The sequence below is a fragment of the Cyclopterus lumpus genome, chromosome 3 (genome assembly GCF_009769545.1).
Source record: "Cyclopterus lumpus isolate fCycLum1 chromosome 3, fCycLum1.pri, whole genome shotgun sequence".
NCBI lineage: Eukaryota > Metazoa > Chordata > Actinopteri > Perciformes > Cyclopteridae > Cyclopterus > Cyclopterus lumpus.
Window position 1 is genome coordinate 27784797 of NC_046968.1, and position 25546 is coordinate 27810342.

The 25546-nt window shown below is 43.9% G+C and overlaps 3 protein-coding genes and 1 long non-coding RNA gene across 6 annotated transcripts in view; 1 reads left to right on the forward strand and 3 right to left on the reverse strand.

Annotated features, from left to right (window-relative positions):
• LOC117728692 (casein kinase II subunit alpha'-like) overlaps nucleotides 1-551 on the reverse strand; it is a 14658-nt gene extending 14107 nt beyond the window's left edge. The window contains exon 1 of the mRNA XM_034529483.1: nucleotides 310-551. The gene's annotated coding sequence lies outside the window, so the exon portion shown is untranslated. The remainder of the gene's footprint in view (nucleotides 1-309) is intronic.
• Nucleotides 552-3563: 3012 nt separating this feature from the next.
• On the reverse strand, nucleotides 3564-7458 carry LOC117728685 (zinc finger protein 319). 2 transcript variants are annotated; one of them, XM_034529475.1, is made up of 2 exons: nucleotides 7160-7458; nucleotides 3564-5895 (listed from the first exon to the last, which is right to left on the reverse strand). In XM_034529475.1, exon 2 carries the CDS (start codon nucleotides 5758-5760, stop codon nucleotides 3988-3990), a length of 1773 nt encoding a protein of 590 aa, XP_034385366.1. In that variant the 5' UTR covers nucleotides 5761-5895; nucleotides 7160-7458; the 3' UTR covers nucleotides 3564-3987. The 2 variants fall into 2 exon arrangements, with proteins under 2 accessions (XP_034385366.1, XP_034385365.1); XM_034529474.1 differs by having other exon boundaries at nucleotides 3795-5782; nucleotides 7160-7456.
• On the forward strand, nucleotides 7298-9251 carry LOC117728701. Its single transcript, XR_004609244.1, has 2 exons — nucleotides 7298-7406; nucleotides 8916-9251. It is a non-coding gene; the product is annotated as an uncharacterized LOC117728701 (long non-coding RNA).
• Nucleotides 9252-12221: 2970 nt separating this feature from the next.
• On the reverse strand, nucleotides 12222-24126 carry si:ch211-146m13.3 (junctophilin-3). Of its 2 annotated transcripts, XM_034529473.1 has the most exons (6): nucleotides 22706-24126; nucleotides 16631-17417; nucleotides 16303-16427; nucleotides 15156-15613; nucleotides 14388-14768; nucleotides 12222-13029 (listed from the first exon to the last, which is right to left on the reverse strand). In XM_034529473.1, exons 1-6 carry the CDS (start codon nucleotides 23085-23087, stop codon nucleotides 12949-12951), a joined length of 2214 nt encoding a protein of 737 aa, XP_034385364.1. In that variant the 5' UTR covers nucleotides 23088-24126; the 3' UTR covers nucleotides 12222-12948. The 2 variants fall into 2 exon arrangements, with proteins under 2 accessions (XP_034385364.1, XP_034385363.1); XM_034529472.1 differs by having other exon boundaries at nucleotides 14388-15613.
• Nucleotides 24127-25546: the final 1420 nt, after the last annotated feature.

Genomic DNA, 25546 nt, shown 5'->3' on the forward strand with positions numbered 1-25546 from the left:
GACGCCCCTCAACGAGCCCCTAGTTAACACCTGCCCGACTAGTTACCCACTGGTTTACCGTAACTAGCGGGTTAAACCGACCAACCTCGTTCACGCGCACTGAAGCTAACGCTAACTAGCTAGTTACGTTGACCTAGCTTACTTAACCAAAACACACACAAAAACGCGAATACATCAAACACACACACACACTCACACATTCACGTACATCGCGCGCGTGCGTGTGCATTTGTACACAGTTGAATATTAAAACACGAAATAGTATTTATTGGTGAATCAGTAAACGGGGGCTAAAGCTAGCCGGCTAACCTCGTCGTAGAAATATCCGAGCTCGGGGGAAGTCCGCGCGACATGAACGTTAGGCTCGTTAGCAGCTCGCGCGCGCGGTCACGTGGCTCTCCGTGACCGTAGCGCCTCCAGGGCTTCAGGTTATCGATAACGTGTGTGCGTGTGAGCGGATCAGCGGTATCGGCGATGTATTGATCTCATCGGATGGGCGGCGGAGGCTCGTTAGCAGAACCGGGAAGCTCTTCCCTCCTGCGGTAAACATCACCCGGATGTGAATCACCGGGCTCAGCGACCGGAAAATAATTAAATATATACATTTCTATGTATTTATTTAATTATTTTCTTTCTTATTATATATACTATATTATTGTATATACATATATATGTGTGTATGTATATATATATATATATGTTCCCCACCTTCACAAATAAATAATCTGTTGTGTTAGAATATTTAACTGCACATAAATACACGTGTGTGATGTACATGAATGTGCATCGCTAAACATATTCAAATATATTGGAAACAAAAAGGTTCAGACAAAAACATATTTATCTTTATAACATAACTATGGAAGCACATTTCTGCACTGTGATGACAAAAATAAAGATCCTGTAAGTCACAATTATGACTTACTATCTCATAATGATCATTTACTATCTCATAATGATCACTTACTATCATAATGATCACTTACTACCTCATAATTATGACTTACTATATTTAAAGACTAACTATCTCATAATTATGACTCACTATCTCATAATAATTACTCACTATCTCATGATTATGACTCACTATCTCATAATTATGACTCACTATCTCATGATTATGACTCAATATGTAATGATTTGACTTATCCCATAACTATCTCGTAAGTATCACTTCCTATTAACAATTATATATACACAAATACACAATAAACAATTAATCCCTCCACATTAAAAGCAGCCGTTACCGATAATAATATTTAGTTCACCTTATTTGAAAAATAAATCCAGGATTTTGCTCCAGTCAAATAAACAATTGTGTAAGAAAAAGGTTTTGACAGCCTTTTTAAAAATGGAAGTCAGTTATATTTATTTAATATATAGTCACATTAATAAATAAATAAATGTATATTTAAATCTGCAAAAATAACTACTAGGATGTCTACATTTGTACAAGTTAATACTTTGAATATTCTATAATGTATAGACCTCTTATATCAATTTATTATATTGTTTATTTTATTACTATTAATTATTTCTTTGTTTTGTTTAAGATATATATATTTTTTACTACTCAGACACATAATTAGTTTAATACCGTGTTCAACCTTTCTCTATGTTTCTAAGTTTGTTCAATAAAGAGGGAAAAAAGTAACCTGAAAATCAAGATGAACATCTTTGACATCGGCTAAAATATTTGTATTAATATATTAAGATGCACTAATATTGTTTGTTATTTTAAATTTTAATGAAGCGCAGCAAGCAAATATTAGTTTGCAATTTCAATATTGTATACATATCGTGTACTTGTTGTACAATGTAAGAGTTTAAAGTCAACTTGTTTTAATAGGTAAATAAATCTGGTCACAAACTGCTTTTATGAGGGAAAAAAACATTATAATTTAAATAGTTTTGCTAATCAATTCATATTGTTTTCAAATAAAACTTCAACTGCTTACTAATTCCAGGTGTTTTATTTGCTGCATTTTCCTTTTTTATGATTGTAAACCAAATTTAGATTTAAAAACTGGAAATAATAATAATAAAAAAACGTTTTCTGTCATTTTACGGAACAAAACGATGAATTGACAAATTAATATTTAAAACGCTTCATGTTTAATGGTAAAACGATCCTCAGTCGCAGCTGATCAGAGTCAACACGCTGCGATGAAAACAACGAGCACCTTTCTGTTCATACGGGTGGTTTATTTTAATCGTCTGTGTACAGTATGAACAGGAGTCTATATTGGATATCCACGTGTGTGTAAATGCAGCGCGTCATAAACACTCGCTATGAGGGTTTTTGAAGCAGACACACCGGGACATAACCCCCCCCCCAATCCCTTTCTAACTTCCAAAAAAAAAATAAAACTTCTTTTAAATATACTGCAAATATTGTGAATATAGAAATCCACACGGTAAACTAAAAGTACACACGTTTTTACTTTATGCCCGACATAAAAATCAAAACACATAAAACCGCAACTTTTTTGAGGCTACTCGGATTAATCTGCTGACGTGTTTAAAAAAAAAAAAAAAAAACATAACACAAAAAGAATATAACTCTTGTTAGATGTCTATATATATATATATATATATATATATATATATATATATATATATATATATATATATATATATATAAGTAACACAGCTAGTTTGTGGCGGGTTGAAGGTCGTCGGAGGTCAAACTGTGTTTGGTACTGAAACTAAAAAAACACTTGCAAAAAAATAATAAAAAATTCTGCAAGCTCATTCATAAGTGAATACAAAAAAAGCAGGTAACATAAGCACTATACAGTTTTTCCAATGTTTACATGAGCATATACACACAAATCTATATAATATAACAAGAGTAGACTATGCCACGAATCAGTAGTCATAAATATTACACTGTGCATGTTTCTATTGCACATGTCGAGTGTGTGTGTGTGTGTGTGTGTGTGTGTGACACGGTCGGTTAGGTTTCGTCACCTAGACGTCATTTTATGTTTGTTTCTTTTAATACAAAGATGCAACGACACATATTTCTTAGGACACGGGCTATACATTGTTCACAAATCCACTATTTTCTTCTTCTTAGGATGTTTTTTTCCCCTCCTAAATAAAACCAAAAAACCTATAATACAACAGTGATATTAAAGTGTGATAAATATTCATGCACAAACAAGATGACACTACCTAAGATCTAGTATGTGAAAAAGATACTGCTGCGCAAGCCGGGCCGCTGCGTACGGATGGGGGTGTGGGGGGTGGGGGGTGGGGCCTAAACTGGACATAATTATTAACAGAAACACACAAAAGTGATCGGTAAAAAAAAAAATTTTTAAAAAAAGGCACATGGATTTCAGAGGAGCTCACACACACACACACACACACACACACACACACACACACACACACACACACACACACACACACACACACACACACACACACACACACACACACACACACACACACACACACACACACACACACACACACACACACACACACACACACACACACACACACACACACACACACACACACACACACACACACACACACACACACACACACACACACACACACACACACACACACACACACACACACACACACACACACACACACACACACACACACCTCCTGGAGGTTTCCTTCCAGGCTTCGACAGGATCAAAAGCCTTCATTCAACCTTCCTCATCCTACGCCTGATTTTCTCTTTCTTCTTCCGTCATGTTCAAGTTTTTTTTTTTTTTTAAATCCACGTGTTCCAAAAGTAAAACGAAGCCATTTACTCCAAAAAAAAAAAAAAAAGGGGGGGGGGGGATGAGGATGAATTCAGTCTTGATACAACAACAACAACAACAACAACAAATAAACCATTAAAACATAATTAATGGGTGCGTGTTATAAACTACGAATGGGAGGCTGGCGCGCGCATTGCTTTTCGAGGGTCGAATGTCACGGCTGCTGCCCGGGGCTGAAGAGCAGTTCGGTTCATGGGATGCACTGAGCCTCGGGGAAGCTCTCGCCCTCGGCGGTGTGCTGCACCGTGTGCTCCTGCAGCGCCGTGAGGTCCACGAAGCGCTCGCCGCACCACACGCACTTGAACTGCGTCTCCCGCGAGTGCACGCTCTGGTGCTTGGCCAGGTGCTCGCGCTGCTTGAAGCTCTTGTCGCAGTTGGCGCATTTGAACGGCTTCTCCCCCGTGTGCACCCGGCGGTGGCGCTGCAGCTCCGACGAGTACCGGAAGCGCTTCTCGCAGTCGGGGCACTTGAGCGGCTTCTCGCGCGTCGGGTCGCAGCGGTGCTGCACGAACTCAGAGGACGACACGAAGCGCTTGTCGCACAGGGAGCACTTGAGCGGCTTCTCCGTGCAGTGAGAGTTCTGGTGGCGCTGCAGCGTGGAGTTCTTTTTGTAGCCCTTGCCGCACACGTCGCACTTGTAGGGCTTCTCCACCTCGCCGCCGCATTTGTGCCGCAGCAGTTCCCCCGATTGGCTGAAAGACTTCTGGCAGGACGCGCACTTAAACAGGCTCTCCATGCCGTGGACCTGCTGGTGGTAGAGCAGGTGGGACGGCTGGAGGAAGCCCTTGTCGCAGAGGTTGCACTTGAAAGGGCGGTCGGCGGGGTTTTTGTGAGTGCGGCGGTGGCGCACGAGGGCGTACTGCTGCTTGAAGCTCATCTGGCACTCCTCGCACTGGAACGGCCGCTCCTCCGAGTGGGTGCGCTCGTGCTGCCGCAGGTCCGACGGGCGCTTGAAGCTCTTCCCGCAGGAGCCGCAGCGGAAAGGCCTCTCGCCCTCCGGCTGGCACTGGTGGTGCAGGAGCTCCGACGACTCCTTGAAGTGCATCTCGCACAAGTTGCACTTGAAGAGGTGCTCGCCCGAGTGCGCGTACATGTGGCGCACGAGGTGCGACCGGTGCTTGAAGCTCTTCTCGCACACGGCGCATTTGTACGGCCGCTCGGAGCTGTGCGTGCGCTGGTGGTGCGCCAGGTGCGAGGACTGGCTGAAGCTTTTGTCGCAAGTGTCACATTTGTACGGCTTCTCGCCGGTGTGCACCCTCTCGTGCCGCGTCAGCTCCGACAAGTGCCGGAAGGACTTGTGGCACACGGAGCACTTGTACGGCCGGTCCGGCGAGGAGGCCTCGAACGAGGGAGGAGACGAGGCGCTGATGGCTGCGTCGCCGCCGGACGTCTCGCCGGTGGACGGCTGCTGGGGGTTGGCGGCCGACGACGTCGGGGTGACGTTCCCGGAACCCGGCCGGTACGTCTTCTCGCAGATGGAGCACTTCATGGGGTTGTTGCCGTTGCCGTGCGAGTTGTGATGCTGTGCCAGCGAGGTGAGCAGGGAGAAGCCCATCTTGCACACGCCGCACACGAACGGCTTCTGCTCCACCTGCACGCACTGGTGCTCCAGCAGGTCCGTCGCCTGGCTGAAGATCTTCATGCACTGGGTGCACTGGAAGGAGCGGTCTTGGTTCACCATGCACTGGTGCTCGTGGGGGTTGGCCAGGTGGGATATGTCGTGGCCACAGGCTCCGCACTTGTGCCCTCTCTCGCCCCCTACCTGCAGGGAGGGCTGCTGGGCTTGAACGGCGTGCTGCTGGCCGTGCTGCGGCTGCTGCAGGGAGGCATCCGCCTGCAGGACCACTCCGTACACCGTGCAGCCCAGAGGGTTGTCGGCTCCCTGGGGGAGCGTGTGCACAACCGAGGGTGGAGCCACCGCATGCTGCTGCTGCCACGCCTCCGTCATCCTTCCACTTCGCATGTATTGGGGGTTCAACTCTATACTGAAAAGGGTGGATGTGGTTTAAAAAAATATATATATATATTTAAATGGTAACCAGCACACTAAGGGGAGTTGAGTGCTATTTTGGTGTCCACACACTTCCGTTGAGAAAATCTAAAAAAGGGAGGAAAACAAAAAGCATACACAACAATATTATATTACAATATATACCATTTAAAAAAAAAAAAGTATACACAACGCAGGGTGTTAATAAGAAAGAGCTAATAGAGCTGCCGGTTTCCACCGTGAGAGAGACAGGGGCACTAACTCGGGAGGCGGATGGTTACAGCTGCTGCAACCGGTAACGGACTACCGTGAAACCGGTGTCAGTCAAGTCTCGTTTGTTGTGACAAATTAAAACGGAAACAACAAAAAAACCGCACCGACGTTTAGCGAGGCCTGCAGCTTGTTAATCTTAAAAAGTACCATGCACGTATTATTATCCGGTTTAAAACAAACAAACACGGTGACAAGTGCAGCACCAACGCACTTTCCCGTAAACGGAAACCCGCAAGAAAAAATAAATGAAATAAAAACACACACCAGCAGAGAGAACAACGCTTTAAACAGATTTGGGCTCCGTCTATAGCCTGGAACGCGCAACCGGTCGCGTAATAATCCCTCTTTTCTCTGTCAAATATGCGCCTTAAACGTCAGCGGCGCGATGCAAATGTGTTTAAGTATCCGAGGTGTTGATCCGCTGACGTGTTGTTGTTTCCCCGCGTGTTTATTTAACAGAATAGTTTCTTTTTGTGGACGTAACGGACGTTAGCGTAACCGCTAACCGCTAGCTGGCCGTTACTAACCTAAACAACCGGACTTCCTTCCGAGATTATCAACCGTTATTTTACGTTATTAAACGTGTTAATACTTAGATTGTTCCGCCCCTTAAACACCACTTTGTGACTAAACTACGACACTAAACTAGCGACTTTTCCGAAGAACCACAATAAACTCTGTTTTCCTGTCGTTTGATACGAGCCGTCGCTGCGAACGGACCCCAGATCAGACGAGGCCTCCCCGGAGCTGCGAACGGACCCGAGATCAGACTAGGCCGGAGCTGCAAACAGACCCCAGATCGGAGTAGGCCTCCCCGGAGCTGCGAACAGACCCCAGATCGGACTAGGCCTCGCCGGAGCTGCGAACGGACCCCCAGATCAGACTAGGCCGTAGCTAAGAACAGACCCCAGATCAGACTAGGCCTCCCCGGAGCAGCGAACAGACCCCAGATCAGACTAGGCCTCCCCGGAGCTGCAGGGAGGAAGAAAAAAAAAAAATCCACCTCCTCCGCTGGAGCCTCGCACAAAAAAAAAAAAAAAAAAAAAAAAAAATAGAATATAGCATATAGAATAATAAAAAAAAAAGCGCCATAACTCACCGGAGCTCGTTAACGGTGTTTCTTGCTGCCGCCCTCGGCGCGAGGCTGCCAACCGTCGGTGTGTTTGTGACTCGGAGGACCGGTGGCGGAGGGGATGCGGTTGAAGCCGGACGCCATCCTCCAGCAGACGGACGGACACCGGAAGCCGCCGCGCAGTGAGCCGTCGCCGCCGCCGCGGAGCTCGCTGCTGCTACGGCCGCTCCATGCCGGAGGTCGACCCATGGAGCCCCGCAGAAAACAACCCGAGGTAGGGGTGGAGGTAAACTGCTCCCATGGGTTAGTTTGAACAACATTCAAACAAACACTTTATTATATTATTAAATATATATATATTTCTTTAATATGACAGTAGGGGGGAGTGTTTCTCTCTGTATGTTCACTCATTTACAGATAACACCACACCATTACCATAAAATAATAGAATACAAATATAATAAATATAAATAAATAACAATATACCTTTTACTATACTATATTACTATGTTAGTATACCTTGAATAGATCATCTCTATGCAAAAGAGTTCTCACTCATATTTATAAACTTAAAAATCTATTCTGCTTTTGTTAAATTCATTTGTCTTAAATTCAAGTCTTTGAAGTAAAATGTGTTTTCTAATTCACAGAAACACTAATATATTATTAAATATATTATTACATATACTGTATTTTTCCTAAATATGACAGAAGGGGGAAGTGTTTCTCTCTCTACTGTATTTTTACTCATTTACAGATAAAACCATACAATAATGAACACAACAAGGTTTGCTATACTATATAATTATATTATTATGTTATTATACCCGGAACAATTGCTCCTGATTTCCTTCATGTGTGATTATGAACGTTTCGCTCATCTTATTTTATTGCTTTTGAGTGAATATGCAGTTCCCATGATGAAATTATAAATGTATTTATTTTCTTATATTATATTTTAATGTATACAACGTTTTTATTTAATTAATAGTGATATAAAATGAGAGTTGGAATGTAACCAGTATATTTAGCGAGTACAATTGGGAGGTACTTGTACCTGAGTAGTTTATTCTTTTTAATGCACTACGTTTGAAAAGTAAAAACATGACTTTTCATTTATTTGACGTCTTTGGTTTCCACTTACCACGCGGTGCAGCTGACCTGCTGATGCGGTTACGTTAAATAAATGATTTCCTTTTCTAACCGGAATCTTCAATGATGCCGTTTTCTTTCATTCTCTGTTGTCAAGATGCTGTCGTGGACATTAAAGGGTCATTTCGCCGCAGAATACGTGTTTTAACTGCCTCCAGTTGTGTTGAGCCGTGACCTTTGACCTCCATGTGCGCAGATGGAGAGAACATCTTAAAGTTGTACTGCTAATAGTTCCTTTAAAAGTTAAGGACTCAAGCTTAAAGCCACTCAAAATGTCTTTTAAAGCGCTGCAAATTACTGAGGCAGATGTTTGCGACGTTGTCATGAGGTGAAAATACACCAGTCAGGAACAGAGATGTCAAACAGTTTAATAACAACTTAAATCATGTGACGTATCTCGCCTGCTCTTTGAACCGCTCTTAGTCTGGACTCTCCCCCCGAAACCCGTTGCCATGGGAGACCCTACCAAGTTGAATAAAAAAATTATAATACGATAGTTAAACATTTTCAGTGCAACAAAAAAACAACGGCAACGATGTATAAATACACATTCTCTGTCACATACTTGCATATATACTATGAAATAACATGAAGACAAATGCATCCATCCCATAATCCTATATCCCTCCAGCCTGTCAAACATGGAGCACTGAGGTTTCATTTCAAGTCATAAATGGTGCATTGCTGCTGCTCTCGCTGGTCGACCTGAACACCACATACTTGGGCCTGCGCACCGCGGAGCAGCACCTCCACCTGTCCTTCGTCAACGTCTCCGGCCCCGACGCCGTCCACCCTGTCGCCGAGGAGGCCTCCGTCTCTCAGGACCACCGCGGTGGGACCGCCGGCCCGGTGCACATCGGGTTTTATTTCAGCTTTTGATGAATTGTGCAAAAAAAAACAAGCTGTTAGATTGATAAATTATTGGCTCTCGGTGGATTAAATGTGAATAAAATTGTTGTGAAATGTTGTGGAAGAAGGATGAATTCAAAGTTTTACAAATAATATCTTTTTGATCTGATATTTGTTATAAAATTACCAGTTTATTGTAGTCTGTGACTTTAAAGTGTTGATAAATTAGTTTATTGTACCTCCACATTGGAAGTAACGTCTCATTTAATATATAATAAGTTGGAGTTCAGAGGAGACTCGTTTAAAAAATAAAAAACAACTTTTCTTCAGCTCTAAAATCTAATAATCAATATTTATTTTTCTCTTTTTATCTGCTTGATTGGACAAAAAACTAATAGTTTGATTCATGTGTTTTCTTTGGTGTGCATTTGTAGCGCCCCCCAGTGGTTGAAGCGCTCTGGTGGACATTTCCCACTACTACATAAAAACAAATTACAAAAATTAAGATGTAATGAAAAAAGGAAACATGAATCTAAAAAAAATTGGACTCTGCTGTAAAAGCTTAATAAATAAATAAAATAAAAATGTTGCGTGTTGCCTCCAAACAGCACTTCCATGTCTATCCAGCAGGTGTCGCTGTTGCAGCATTATAATCAGTATTATATAAGTATACATCTTGTAAATAATGCTGACATTTAGAAATAGTTTACTTCAAACCTTTTGTTTATATTCTGATATTCCTCGTTGCCTCTCAAAAACAGAGGAGGAGCCACCTGGACCCGCCTCCTCCGGTGGAGCTTCACGCCATTGGTCAGTCGCGGTACTCAAGGACTCACATTTGATGATGTATTTTGATGAGCATTTCTATTTTGTGCCAATATATAGTTTAAACTAGGCTCCACCCAGTTAGTTACTTAGTTAGTAGTACCATATTGTATTTAATGTTTATAATGTATTGCTTTTAAATTATCCGGTACTTCTTCCACTACTGGTGGATGGACAGTTATACTACCTTTGCTTTTTTTAAACACTCTGTTAATCTTGCACATATTAAAACGTGTAAATAAACCTTGAATGTAGGTATTAGCATGGACTTTAATAAAAAAAAATTAAATTCATATCAAGCCATTCATATAAGTTGTTGCTACATGCGTTTTGAATACATGTGCTTTAAATAATAGTACATATTAAAAGATTAATAAGGTGATATATTGAATTATATATATATGTGTGTATATATATATATATATATATATATATATATATGCAGTATGGCAGAAAACAACTATTTGTAAAGATATAGTGAAATCATGTCGATTTAATTATTATTTATTTTATTATTTTTCCATCAAACATATCCTAAAAATTAAATATATAGATATATATTATATAATAATATTATCAGCTGCAGTAACAGTACCTCTCTCACAGTTAATGTTATGTCTTAATAGTGACACGTGTTGTGATTTAGTAAATTGTCTCTCAAATCTATTGAGAAACAGTTTATAGAATTACTGTTTATTGATTTTTGTTTTTGTTTGTTTATCTAGAGATTATAATAAGAAGTACGCTGTGAAATCTAACAATAACCACTTTGGACTGTTGGATTGAATTCAATAAACCACACCGGACACGTTAATTTCAAACATTTCATTATTTTCTCCACATTAACTTCGAAACAACCTCATGAACCAAAAAGAGTAAGAAAGAGCATGCTCGGGCATGCAATGATGTCACAACATGATGACGAAGATGACGATGAAGATGCCACTGGGTGCGAAGTATAAAACATACAGTAGCAGAGAGTTTCTTTTTTACATCATTCGTAGACTCGGGGACCGTTTCGGTAATAATCCACGGGAGAGTTTTTAAAAAGCTATATAAGCGTTTATTTTTACACCGCTCCTCCACCTAGTCTCACCGAGTGTTGCTGGGTTTAAAAGAGAGACGAGGGGGAGGTGCGGGGGGGGGGGAATAAACTCACAGACTGACACCAGATTGAGCAGGCGGAACAAACATGCTGGAAAAAAAAATCTCATCCGGCCCAAAAAATAAATAAAAACGTGTCTGTAAATGACACCGTATAGAAACCCCATCTTTCCCCTCTTTGACTGGTCCAAAAAGAGGAGAGACACAAAACAGTGCATGCCATTTTCAGGGTGTGTGTGTGTGTGTGTGTGTGTGTGTGTGCGTGTGTGCGTGTGTGTGTGCGTGTGTGGGGCGGGGGGTAGTTTTAAATAAATAAACTTAAAATTAATAAATATACTAGGCACTCGGCATTCTCTCCGTCTTGCAAAAACTGCAAAAAACTGCAAAAAAAAAAGGTAACAAACTTGAATAATAATGACAAGTACACGTATATAGTAGAATTAGTGGTTATAACATAACAGTCTCAAGGCTGTACAAAAGGGGAGGGGGGGGGGGGCAAGGCTGGACCCTTCCTCCCCCGTATGTCAGCAGTTAAATGTGTATGTTTTTTGTTTTTTTTAAATGTTTTTTTAATAAATTTTTATAAATACATTTTTCTTTTCGCGTGCGAATGTGTTTCACTCAACAATAAATTCAGGAAGTTCCTCGAGCTTTTTTCTCGACTTTGTGGGCGGTGGTGTTGGTCGCTGTTGAATCTGATTACGGTCAGATTCTGTGATTCTGATTGGACGTGAAGTGGCGTGGCGGCTGATATATATATATATATATATGTATATATATATATATATATATACACATTTATATATGTATAAATATATATATTTATACATTTATATATGTATAAATATATATATATATATATTTATATTTATAAATATATATATATATTATATATAGATATCAATATATATTTTAAAAGAATTATATATATTTTTTAATATATATATATACATTTTTATAAATGTATAAGTATATTTATATATAAATAAATATATATTTATATATATATATATCTTTTTATATATATATATTTATACATATATATATATATAAATATACATTTATACATATATATATATTTAGATATATATATATATATATATGTATATATATATATATATTTAACTAATTTTATTAATCTATTTTTCTCTTCCAAATCTCTGCCGGCACACACACGGGCGTGTGCGACAGGAAGTGACGACCACGTGTGGCGTGCGCACACACAGAAAAAAGAAACGAGGACATAACCGTGATGTTAAAGGGATAGAAAATGCACTTTTTTAAGAAACAAAGACCCAAAAAAAACCACACAGCCTCATGCAATGGTCGTGTGTGCAGTCCGTAGTGGAAGAAAGAAAAGAGTCATGACGGAGCCCTTTAAAATGGATCTACTCCTGCAGCATAGTTCTGTACGTATAGCGCGTAGTGCGAATAGGGGTTGGAGGGGGCAACAGGGGAAAGGGTCAAAAGGCAGAAAAGGGGGGGGTTTAGGATGGAGTGTGTGTGCCGTGCTCTTGGTTGTCACGGTAACCAGGAAACAAGGGTTGCTATATTTTTCTTTGTCTTAGAATGATGGAAAAAAAACCCACCAGTTTCCATCTTTAAGTGTCCAACCATACAGCTGATTTGGACACCCATGAACACGTTTTAAAGCTGCACTCTTCTTCTTCGCTTTCTTCTTCTTCTATGGTGGCAAAAAGCTAAACACGTGTGTCGCATCTGGAATAGGGAACGAACCGGGGGGCTCCGGTTCGCACACATTAGTAAAGGCTCTCCGCTGTGACCCTGGGCTCCGGTCCGATAGGCAGCACGTCCGTCTCAATAAGTAATAATGTAATATACCGTAGTTATCAATAAGTCTCAGGAGATCGTAACCTGTGCACGCTTTAAATGAAGAAGTGAATGAAAAGAATGGCTACTCCAATGTTGAGTAAAATGACCATAACCACCAGGATGGAGCTGGAGCCCTGAAAAGACAAGAAGGAGGAGGGGGAGAAGTTCAGTTGATGCAAATGAATTAAAGAATAAACAGACTTAAAATAGAAAATAAAACCAAAAAAAAGACCAAAGTGGTCAAGTATTGGTTGTAATAAATCCCTCATTTATAGATTAATTTAATCCTTTCTAACCTACAGACCACAGTGCTGCACTTTAGGTATTTTAATAGTCTATAAAATATGATCCCGTGCTTTAAATTAATTTATCCTGCAGCATATAAAAGTACTTAAAATCTGCTCCGCCTCCACCTCCGTAATTAAAAAGCATCGGTAATGATATTCCAATAATATGGTGATAATATAAACCATTCTGCCCAACGTGTACTTCTACTTTAATACTTTAATTTAACATGTTGCTGTTTAAAAGTGTCGGACTTTTACTTAACGTAACACAGTATTTTTTTACACTGTATTACTACTTAAAGGGGACATGTAATGCTCATTTGCAGGGTCATACTTGTATTTTTAGGCGTCTACTAAAAGATGTTTACATGCTTTTATGTTACTGTCTGTCTGAATCCACCTGTATTGACGCGCCTGTCTCTTTAAATTAATCGATACAGCAACTATTAATGATAAAAGACATGGAAATCTGACTTTTCTTACAATGTGGCGACCTTTTACATAAATATCTGCTTCATGTTATTTCTTTCCTCACTCAGGATCTTCTTTTTCAAAACTTTTATCTCTGATAACCCTCCACCGAGCCTCCTGGGTAATTTCATACACTACATGTCTTTTATTGTCAGCTCGGTGTGGTGAATGGCTCTGAAGACTACAATACCCATGAGCCTTAGCGGTCAGAAACTACGAAAACAGATTCAATACTTTCCGTCGTTGCAGTTTAAATCCTGCACGATGTGGCTTTAATCTTTAAATAAACTAGTTAAGAACTTTCCATTAAACAACATAAACATGACTCTATATTACCTATTTTAAGCGACAGCTGTTATATATATATATGTATAAGTATCGCCTCTTGCTATACTCACATTACAATGTACTATAATTAAATTATCTTAAAGGAATCGAGAATATTGACGTGTCTGTAAATTGAAGTAGGAGAGCAATTAGCTTAGCTTAGCATAAAGACTGAAAGCAGGGGGAAACTGCTAGCCTGGCTTACTAATGCCCCTAATATGACGATAAGTTGAGGAAGCATCCAACTCTCTGCATGAAAACAAATAAGCATATCAACCCCCCCTTCACACACACACACACACACACACACACACACACACACACACACACACACATAAAATTGGAATAAAATTGTGAATTAATTGTCTAATTGTCTCTAACTCTGGATCCAACACGTTGGGACTCACTGAGTTTGATTTGAGGGTGAGAAGCTCTCCTTCCTGCTCCACAGCGATGGGCTGAGACTTAAGGGGCGGGGAGAGGGTGAGGTCCCTGTGCAGCGGCCACTCCTCTAGCTCCGCCCCCACATTCAGGTCGTCCAGCATCTGCACAGAGTCCACGGATCCCTCCCGGACGGGCCGGAGGGCCCGGGCTCGCAGCCGGTTGTTCTTGGGGGCCGGGGACTCCGGGCCCAGCCCCCGAGGCGCCTGCGATTCCGGACACTGGAGCCTCATGTCCACCGTGTAGTCGCTCATCCTCTCCTCGTCCTGCTGCGTGAGGCGCGAGTGGGCGGGGCTCCACCTGAGGGTGCTCTCGGCAGTCCAGCCCCCGGTGAGGCCCTCCGGCCGCTGGTCGGCCTCGGCGTGCTCGCCGCCGGGCTTGTGGTTGGACGGGTTGTGCTGCTTCGGGTGGTGGTTGGAGTAGACGTGCTCTCGGGGGTTGTAGCTGGACGAGACGTGGTCCTTCGCGCTGTGATTGGAGGAGATATAATCGTGGGGCTTGTGATTGGAAGGAGCATGCTCAGAAGTCTTGTGATTGGACGCGTTGTGTTCCAAGGCCTTGTGATTGGGTAAAATGTGCACCTGCGGCTTGTAGTTGGAAGAGGCGTTGTGATTGGCGGAGGAATGATCCCGTGTTTTGTGGTTGGAGGACGAGTACTCCCTGGACTTGTGATTGGAAGAGGCTTGCTTGGAGGGCTTCTGGTTGGAGTGCTCCCACGCTCGGTAGGAGGAGGCGTGCTCCCTCGGCTTGTGATTGGCCGAGGGTTTCTCCCGGGGTTTGTGGTTGGGCAAAGGCGCCTGCTCGTGGCCGTTGATCTGCCCCTCCTGCTCCTCCAGGAGGGAGGGCGTGGTGGAGCGGCTGCTGCCCCCGCGCTCCGGATACACCTCGTCGGTCCAATTGTTAGCCCCGCCCCTCGGCAGGTCCACGCCCCGCCCCTCCACCAGCACCTGGATCTCGGCGGCGCCGTGGTCATCCACGGCGGTCTGGCGCATGAAGCAAGCATTTCTGGGCCGGTGGGCGTGTGCGGACGGGCTGCGGGGGGGCGAGGTGGAGGCGCCCAGCACGGGGCTGAGGTCCGGCGTGGCCGCGGGCGGCGTGGTGTCCGGCGTGCACAGCTCCGGGCTGTCGGTTCCCGTGGAGATCACCTCGTGGTCCTTGTTGGCCTGGTGATGAGGCCGCTGACACTCGAGCCCTACGGAGGAGGACACAGTGAGGCGATTGGGCACCAGAGTGTGTGTGTGTGTGTGTGTGTGTGTGTGTGTGTGTGTGTGTGTGTGTGTGTGTGTAACAAGGCTTATAGAGGATTAACTAACTGAATGAACTTGATCCTCAGGTTTTTAATCCTCTATTTTAATGTAAACATGGAGCTCGGCTGTAAATCTTCACGTTTGATGTGTTTCTTTAGAAAGAATCGAGCTGCTTATGAACTGATTACAAACGTAGACGATGAGCCTTTGGTTGTATTTATAGTCTCTGGGGGGAAAATTAAGCCGCGTGAAAGTGAGCAAAAAAAAACCCAGAATGAAAGATGAAAGAAAAATAATCATATTTTGTATAAAACAATTTTACTTTCTTGGTTGTCAGTCAAAACAAATAAATGAATACACAAATGATACAAACTAATCTGTTTGAGTAACGCAGCACCCACTAAATGACGTATGGGTGACACGGCACGGGGGTTCGATCCCCGGCTCCTTCTGTCCTTGTGGATTAGGGTCACTGTTAGGGGATAGGGATAGGATTAGGGTCAGGGTTAGGGTTCAGGGGTCAGGGTTAGGGGATAGGATTAGGGTCAGGGGTTAGGGGATAGGATTAGGGTCAGGGGTTAGCGGATAGGATTAGGGTCAGGGGTCAGGGTTCAGGGGTCAGGGTTCCACTCACCGTTCCCGTAGATGTGGAAGGAGGGCGAGAGCTCCTTGGCGGCGATGCGGGCCAGGCGACACTCCTCCGAGGCCTTCAGGGCCACTCCTTCAGCGGCCTCCGCCTTCCCACGAGCGTGGCTCATCCTGGACAGGTGGAGAACACCTGAGTGCTTCATGTACCTTCATACCGTCACTACATCTCAGAGGTAGAATACCTTTGTTACTCGGTTAACTTTCAGATTGGCAGTTTTCCTTCCTGACGTGAAAACCTCGTATCTCCAGACGCGTCCACGTTAAACGTTTGTTGACTGAATAAAATAAAATAAAAAGGAACATAAACGCGTTACCTCGACATGGCGATCTCCGCCTTCTGCTTGGAGATGTCCGCCGCCTTCTCCGCGGCCTCCACGGCCCGGTCCACCTTCTCCCTGATCTTGCTGGCCCTCAGCGGGATCAGGTTCTTGCGCTTGCCGCTGACCAGCGCGTTCTGCTTGTACTTGCCCTCCTCCTTGGTGCCGTCGGGGAAGGCGGTGCAGCCGTAGCCGTGCCTCTTGTTGCCCGCCCACTCGCCTTCGTAGCGCAGGCCGTCCGAGCGCCGGCTGACCCCCCAGCCGGCCCTCTGGTCGCCCCGCCACTCGCCGGCGTACATCTCGGTGACGGTGGCGTCCACGGGGGCGCCGTGTTCGCCCTCGCCGGCGTTGGAGTGGCCGTCGGAGGCGGCGGAGCTGACGGTGCTCATGCCCGCCTCGCTGCAGAAGGAGCTCTGCTTGCTGAGCTGACTGGCCAGCGAGCTTTTGGACTCGGAGCGCCGCAGCTTCAGGCCGCTCAGGATGGACTGCCGGAAGCGGCCTTTCCTCTTCCTCTGGCGCTCCGCCTCGCTGGGCGCCGTCAGGACGAACCCACCGCGGCCCACGGGGCTCCCGGCCAGCCCGGCCGCCGCCGCCACCGCCGCCCCGTCCGCGGGCGAGTTGGCGCCGCCGTCCTCCTGCACAGCCGGCGGGCCGTGCTCGGAGCGGAGGGAGTTTATGGACGTTCGCAGGGGGAAGAGGATGACGGCCGCCATGCCGTACGGCACGCTCTGCCGCACGCCGTAGCCGTGACGCATCCCGCCCAGCCACTGGCCCTGGTAGGTTCCTGAGGGACAAGCGGAGACACCGGGAGTCAGATTCCACAGGCGTTCACGGAGAAGATGAATCCTCGTGAGTTTGGTGGTTCCCTGCTTGTGGAGTATCTCAACATTCATGTTCCCCAGAGGATGAATCATCGTTTACCTTCAACGTTCCCCAAAAAGGATGAATCCCACTCACTTTTCCCCTACAGCACAACCACGAGGTTGACATTGGGAGTATATATGTTGTAGCTTCACAGGCCTTCGGGTGAAATAGTGTTATATTCATTATATAAATGTCTATTTATATTAATATATAATAGTTGTCGGACCGTGGTCAGAGCTGGAAGATGCTACGCTATGATTGGCCGGTCTGCGTTTCTAGGGGCGGGACTTAGCGAAGGGTCAATTGCCGGAACTACAGTCAATCAAAAGAAAGGAAACTTTCTTTCTGGTCCCAGAACGACGTCCTGGAGCCACCGAGAAACAAGAATACAGAGTAACAGGTTGCTCTTTGATTACTTATCTGTACATAACATCAAAGAATACTGTTAACAACTACAACTAGCTCTTTGAGATCCGGTTGTCATGGTAACACAACATTCAGGTGTTTTCACTTTACTTTATACCGTATTTGCAAATAGTTGCTTATTTACACGACCAGCAGACACAGTGAGTCCAACATGGTCTCTCTTTGAACTCTTTGGTCTCTACCAACTCCGGAATGAAAGTAGTAGAGTACAGGTAGAGTACAGGTAGTGTACAGGTAGTCTACAGGTAGAGTACAGGTAGAGTACAGGTAGTGTACAGGTAGAGTACAGGTAGTCTACAGGTAGTGTACAGGTAGAGTACAGGTAGAGTACAGGTAGTCTACAGGTAGTGTACAGGTAGAGTACAGGTAGTGTACAGTTAGTGTACAGGTAGAGTACAGGTAGAGTACAGGTAGTCTACAGGTAGTGTACAGGTAGAGTACAGGTAGTGTACAGGTAGAGTACATGTAGTGTACAGGTAATGTACAGGTAGTGTACAGGTAGTGTACAGGTAGAGTACAGGTAGAGTACAGGTAGTGTACATGTAGTGTACAGGTAGAGTACAGGTAGAGTACAGGTAGTGTACAGGTAGTGTACAGGTAGTCTACAGGTAGTGTACAGGTAGTCTACAGGTAGTGTACAGTTAGTGTACAGGTAGAGTACAGGTAGTGTACAGGTAGTCTACAGGTAGAGTACAGGTAGAGTACAGGTAGAGTACAGGTAGTGTACAGGTAGTGTACAGGTAGAGTACAGGTAGTGTACAGGTAGTGTACAGGTAGTGTACAGGTAGAGTACAGGTAGTGTACAGGTAGTCTACAGGTAGAGTACAGGTAGAGTACAGGTAGAGTACAGGTAGTGTACAGGTAGTGTACAGGTAGAGTACAGGTAGTGTACAGGTAGTGTACAGGTAGAGTACAGGTAGTGTACAGGTAGTGTACAGGTAGTGTACAGGTAGAGTACAGGTAGAGTACAGGTAGTGTACAGTTAGTGTACAGGTAGAGTACAGGTAGTCTATAGGTAGTGTACAGGTAGTGTACAGGTAGTCTACAGGTAGTGTACAGGTAGAGTACATGTAGTGTACAGGTAGTGTACAGGTAATGTACAGGTAGTGTACAGGTAGTGTACAGTTAGTGTACAGGTAGAGTACAGGTAGAGTACAGGTAGTGTACAGGTAGAGTACAGGTAGAGTACAGGTAGTGTACAGGTAGAGTACAGGTAGAGTACAGTTAGTCTACAGGTAATGTACAGGTAGTGTACAGGTAGAGTACAGGTAGAGTACAGTTAGTCTACAGGTAATGTACAGGTAGTGTACAGGTAGTCTATAGGTAGTGTACAGTTAGTGTACAGGTAGAGTACAGGTAGTCTACAGGTAGTGTACAGGTAGTCTATAGGTAGTGTACAGGTAGTGTACAGGTAGTCTACAGGTAGTGTACAGGTAGTGTACAGGTAGTCTATAGGTAGTGTACAGTTAGTGTACAGGTAGAGTACAAGTAGTGTACAGGTAGTGTACAGGTAGTCTACAGGTAGTGTACAGGTAGTCTATAGGTAGTGTACAGGTAGTGTACAGGTAGAGTACAGGTAGTGTACAGGTAGAGTACAGGTAGTCTACAGGTAGAGTACAGGTAGTGTACAGGTAGGCTATGAGTGACGTCATCATTTTCCTGTTAGTTCATAAATCTCTTTTTAATAATAAGATAAATATAAGATCAAAATAAGATGCGTAATGTGAAACCCTGGTAGACAACGTTTACATTTATTTTTAAAACATGACTCACTCACCGTGTCCCATATTTTAATATACATAAATAATACATAGTTTAAATGTACTGTTATTATTTAGGATAATAAGTACAATTCAACCAAAATGTTCCTGTGAGCTTGTTTGTTTTTCATTGGCTCCCGGAGCTGTTTCAGCACCATCCACCATTGTTGTTATTTTATTTGTTATTTTACAGCTTTGAAGCCCCTCACGTGACGTGTGTGCACTGCATTCTGGGAGAATAGTGTCCGTCAACAAGCATGCTAAACTACTAAATACCTTCATTATTTGAGTGTATAATTAATTGTGTCACTTGTAGTGTGAACGGCTGGATTCACCCAAAAGTATTATCATCAAAATATACTTTAAAGTACCAAAAGTAAAAGAGCTCGTTGTGCAGAACGGACCATTTCTGAATAATATATATTATATTATTGGATTATAATTATTAAAGTGTTCATCAATTGAATGGTTCCGCTGATAAAGTTTAACTTATAAAAAAATAAATATATTATAATATAATATAATAGTTAATTTTGTTTTTGTAATAATAATCTTAATCTGCAGAATAAGTAGAGTTACCAAATAAATGTAGTGGAGTAAAAAACTAAAATATAATGAAGCATTAAATGGAAATACTTTAAAATTGGACTGCACTTGAGTAAATTAACTTTTGTACCTTCTATATAGCATCTTGTCCTGTTCCTACAATAAAGAGTAAATTAATAGAAGTTAAGAGTAAACTGTATATCATTAGTGGAATTGGGCCTCAAATTATTCTTTTATTTCCAGGTATTTTTCTGTATTTTTCTCTCAAATGTATCTTCCTTATATTGCCTCTGCGTATTATCTCATGTACCAACATTCATCTTCCTTTTCAAATCCTTTCCCGGCTCAAGGGAGCTGTCCGAGGTGCTGAAACCAAACCGTTGGACCGGTCACGAGGCTGCATGTGTCCTATAATATGGTTTTATTATCATTTTTAATAAGCGCCATGCTGTACTCACAGGGCCTGTCAGTGTGTGTGTGTGTGTGTGGCAAACTGCACATGTATTGGGTGGTGTAAATTGTGTCAGCTCGTGCGTGCTGCCTTCATCTGTCGGCGTTCTTCCACGTGAGCGGAAGAGAGGACCAGAGCTGTCGCGTGACGCAGTCTTTTTTAATGTGTTCCTCTCTTCACCATCTTTGTTTCAGGTTTTACTGTCTTGTGTTGCGGGTGTGAGGATGTGAGCCTTACTGGTCGCGCTGGGAGCCTCCGCCTTCAATGCAGCACAGACAGACAAACAAACACACACACACACACACGCACACACCGTGTTTTCATTCCACCTGCATCACTTATTGACCTGGCTTCCATCATCCGGGGGGGCGGGCGGTGCAGGCCTAGATTTACAAATGAGACCGGCGGAGAGGCAGAGAGCCAATCGGAGAGGCAGGAGAGCCGCGAGCGGGGTCTCTGGTGACAAGCTGACCTGCTGTCTCCGCGTTACCGTGGCGACAGAGGGTGCGACGCAGAGGGGAGAGAGGCGTGTTTTTTAATAATACGTCTAAACAGACGAAGCGATGAGACTTTGTTTCTAATATTAGAAATGGGTCCTGTTTTTCAAAATCCAACAGACTGTTTCTATAATGACGATGATGATGATGATGATCATGACCATGATGATGAAGGCCGGTCAGTCGGCCAAAGACCACAGACCTCCACCGTATGAGGCCATGGGCCCACCGACATGAAGAAGGCCCCCAGACCTTCTACGCAAGAGCAAGACCACCAGACTGAAAGAAACGTGGCTCCACCCTTAGTGGTCTTTTTGTGTCTCCTTGTAGTCAGCTTGTGACTCTTTGTAGTTGTTTTGTGTCTCTTTGTAGTCACTGTGTATCTTTTTGTAGTCATCTTGTGACTCTTTGTAGTCATTGTGTGTCTCCCTGCAGTCATGTGGTCTCTTTGTAGTCATCTTGTGTCTATTTGTAGTCATTGTGTGTCTCCCTGCAGTCATGTGGTCTCTTTGTAGTCATTGTGTGTCTCTTTGTAGTTGTTTTGTGTCTCTTAGTAGTCACTGTGTCTCCTTGTAGTTGTTTTGTGTCTCTTTGTAGTCACTGTGTGTCTCCTTGTATTTGTGTTGTGTCTCTTTGTAGTCATCATGTGTCTCCTTGCAGTTGTTTTGTCTTTTTGTAGTCATCTTATAACTCTTTGTAGTCACTGTGCGTCTCCTTGTAGTTGTGTTGTGTCTCTTTGTAGTCACTGTGTGTCTCCTTGTAGTTGTTTTGTGTCTCTTTGTAGTCACTGTGTCTCCTTGTAGTTGTGTTGTGTCTCCTTGTAGTTGTGTTGTGTCTCTTTGTAGTCATCATGTGTCTCCTTGTAGTCATTTTGTCTTTTTGTAGTCATCTTATAACTCTTTGTAGTCACTGTGTCTCCTTGTAGTTGTGTTGTCTCTTTGTCGTCATGTAGCTTCTCTTTGAAGTCATTTCATTGTCGTCATCATGTCTCTTTGTAGTCGTCTTGTGTCTCCTTGCAGTACTTTCGTCTCTTTGTAGTCGTCTTGCATCGCTTCGTCGTCATTTCGTGTCATTTGTTTTCCTCTCAGTTGCGTTCAGGTACACTCAAACCTTCGGCTGCTTTTGGTTGAAAAACTACAAGCTAAACTTTCTATAATACTGAATATTCACTTCATGCTGGAGATGAAGACTCCGCCTCCTGTTTGCAGCTTCCTGTCACGGCAGATATCACACCAAATACTTTACAATACTCGGGCCCCCTGAGCCGCGGTGGGCCGGCTCAGTAATCCGACGCGTGCATGTGACCTACTTGTTATTTATGTATTTATGTCGCCCACATTTCAGATGCATTTTGATGTCGCTCCACTTGCCGCCTGAATATCAGCTCGGCGAACGAGAGGAGAGACGCTTCCAACCGGACTCTAAGCCGGTCTGGTTTCGAAGCCCCCTTACTGGTTCGAAGCCCCCTTACTGGTTCGAAGCCCCCTTACTGGTTCGAAGCCCCCTTACTGGTTCGAAGCCCCCTTACCTCCATCAGAGTAGGTTTCAGTGCCGTATCCGTCCTGCAGCCCGTTGCTCCACGTCCCCTCGTACCGGGCCCCGCTCGCCGTGCTCTCCAGCTGCCCGTAGCGACCTTTGAACCCTTGCGTCCACTCCCCTCGGTACTCCCAGCGGCCTTTGCTCTCCACGCCGACGCCGTGCCGCTTGCCCTGCGCCCAGGTGCCCTGGTAGCTGTTCCCGCTGGGCCACGTGTACACGCCCAGGACCTCGAAGCCGTGGCTCCAGGCGCCCGCGTACTCGCCCTGACCCTGGGGCCCCGTGCACACCCCTCGTCCATGGGCTTTGCCCTGCTCCCACCCCCCGCAGTACGACCCCCCGTCATCAAAGTCAAACCTGCCTCCAGTGGACATGCATGAAACAGGTTTCGGCAACTCCTTAGAACGTCAAGAAAAAAAGAAACGAAAAAAGAAGGAGAAAAAAAAAAGGTCCGGTTCACTCAGAAGGAGCAAAATAAGGGAGGAGGCCCCGTTTGAAGCCGGTGGCGTGGAGGCGCAGGGCCTCGTGGGTTAGTTTAGGATGTAGAAACACCGGCTCCTCGTTTCATATGCAGCAGGACGCGGCCCGGATGAGCGTCGCCTGGCGACGGAGGAGCAGCCTCAGCGGCGGGTCTGGAGCGGCGAACGCAGCCGCCGTGCATGCTGCTTCCCACGGGCATGCGGGCTCGGAGCGCTTCTCATCCTCCTCCTCCTCCACTGCCTCCTCCACCTTCCAGCCGGCCCTGTCAGCCTCGGCCCGGGGGTTGCAGCGGGGCGCTCCAGACGAGCGAGGCCTATAGGCTTTTCCCAGCAGTCCCAGTGGCCCACAGAGCGGCGGCGCTGGTGGTGGTGATGGAGGCGACGGTTGCAGCGATAGCGACCGAGCTCAGCTTCAATCAGACATTACAGCATCCACACGTCCGCTGCCGCACCGGCACACGGAGAGGGAGGCAGGAGGAGGAGGATGCTGCTGCTGCTGCTGCTGCTGCACTGGTACGCCATTTAAAAAAAATAATAAGAGACGAAGATGAAGGATCAGAGACGCTCCGTCGCTGTCGGCCTGCGGAACGATGCTCGGAGACACACATCCGTGAAGCAGCCTCAGAACGGAGAGAGAGCGGACGTCCCTCCGCCCGGCGTCGGATCTGAAGACGAGCCTCCCTCCCGGAGACGAGGGATGCGAAGGAGGAAGTGATGAATTATTCCTCTTCCCTTTGTCCCTCTCTCCGTTTCAGCGCTTCGCCCCTAAAAAAAAAAATATCTGGATTGTTGTTGTATCCCAATTCCACCAAGTCATGTCCTCTCTTGTTTTTCGGGCCTCTCTCTCTCTCTCTCTCTCTCTCTAAAATCTGCTCATTACAGGACTGTTCCACCCCAGCCAATACCCCTCCCCCACACACACACACACACACACACACACACACACACCGAACGCACACACTCCTTCTCCCGGCTCTTAAAGAGATAGAGACGGAGGGATGGTGCGACCAGCTGCGTGCACGGAGCTCGCTCCCTTCGGGGGATACAGCCGGCTTCTCCTAATTAAGCATCCTCACTTCACCTCCTCACTTCCTCCTCACTTCACCTCCTCACTTCACCTCCTCCTCTCTCTCTCTCCCCAAAGCTAATTGCCGTTAGTCTTCTTTCCCTTCATTGCAGGCCACCCTGACGGACTGTACGTGTCGCTCTGTATTCGACCCGGCTGACCTTTTTAAATGCGTTTCTAACGAGCTTCGCCTCAATCTGACAAGACGGTCGTCTCTTTTTTTTAACCGTCAGAGCGCTCACGTGGTTCATATCTGTCGATAACTGGAGCGCGACGAGTATTGGAAATCAATCGGTCATCGAACGCACCGTCTGCTGGATTGAGTGAACAGAGTTGTGTCAAAGACAGACTGGGTGAACTGGGTGAACTGGTTATTTGGTCTGAACATAATCAGGTGAACATAATTAAAAATATTAGTTAACAAGGAAAGGGTGTGAAATTACATTGAACAAAATGTTATGGTTATTATTATCTATTATTATTTGATTTAATTTTCTTTCTTTCTTATATATATAATATATATAAATAATGTATATATATATATATAAATAATTGAAACAATATATCAATAATGTAAAAATATGTATTTATATATAAGAAAGTTAAATATAAAATTAAGTCAATGACAATATTTAAATTAAATAACTTTTTAAAAATATATATATATATATATATACACATCTGTATGATTTTAACATATTAAAAAATATATATACAGTATTTTTATGTATGTATGAAATGCCAATTTGTATAAGTTTGGTCACATACGTTTCATGTCATACCATTTAGTTTAATAATGTATATATATACATAAGTTTAATAATGTATATCATTTTAATAATTGATACATACAGAAATAATTTCAATAATGTATATAATATTTTACAATTATTTTAAAATATTTATATGAAAAAAAATTAAATAGAATACTAGATAACCTACAATTAAGTAGTAACAGGATTTATATTAAATACATATTTAAAATATTTAATATGGAAATGTTATTTGTATATATATATTAAAATATATTTGTAATTAATATAATAAGTATTATATTTATATTTCAGAGCGCTTTAAAGTAATTTGTTATGAAACGAGCCAGCTGAAAACTTTAAATTCTTGGCAGTAAAGTTGCCAGAAAAAAAAGAAATGCATTTCCAGAGGTGCAAAGTACATTTACACCTGAGCTGTAATTACAAATGTGTTGTACTTGTACTTTACTCGAGTACTTCTACTCTCATCTCAGAGATGTTTTACCTAAAACAGCATAATAATAATAATAATGTAA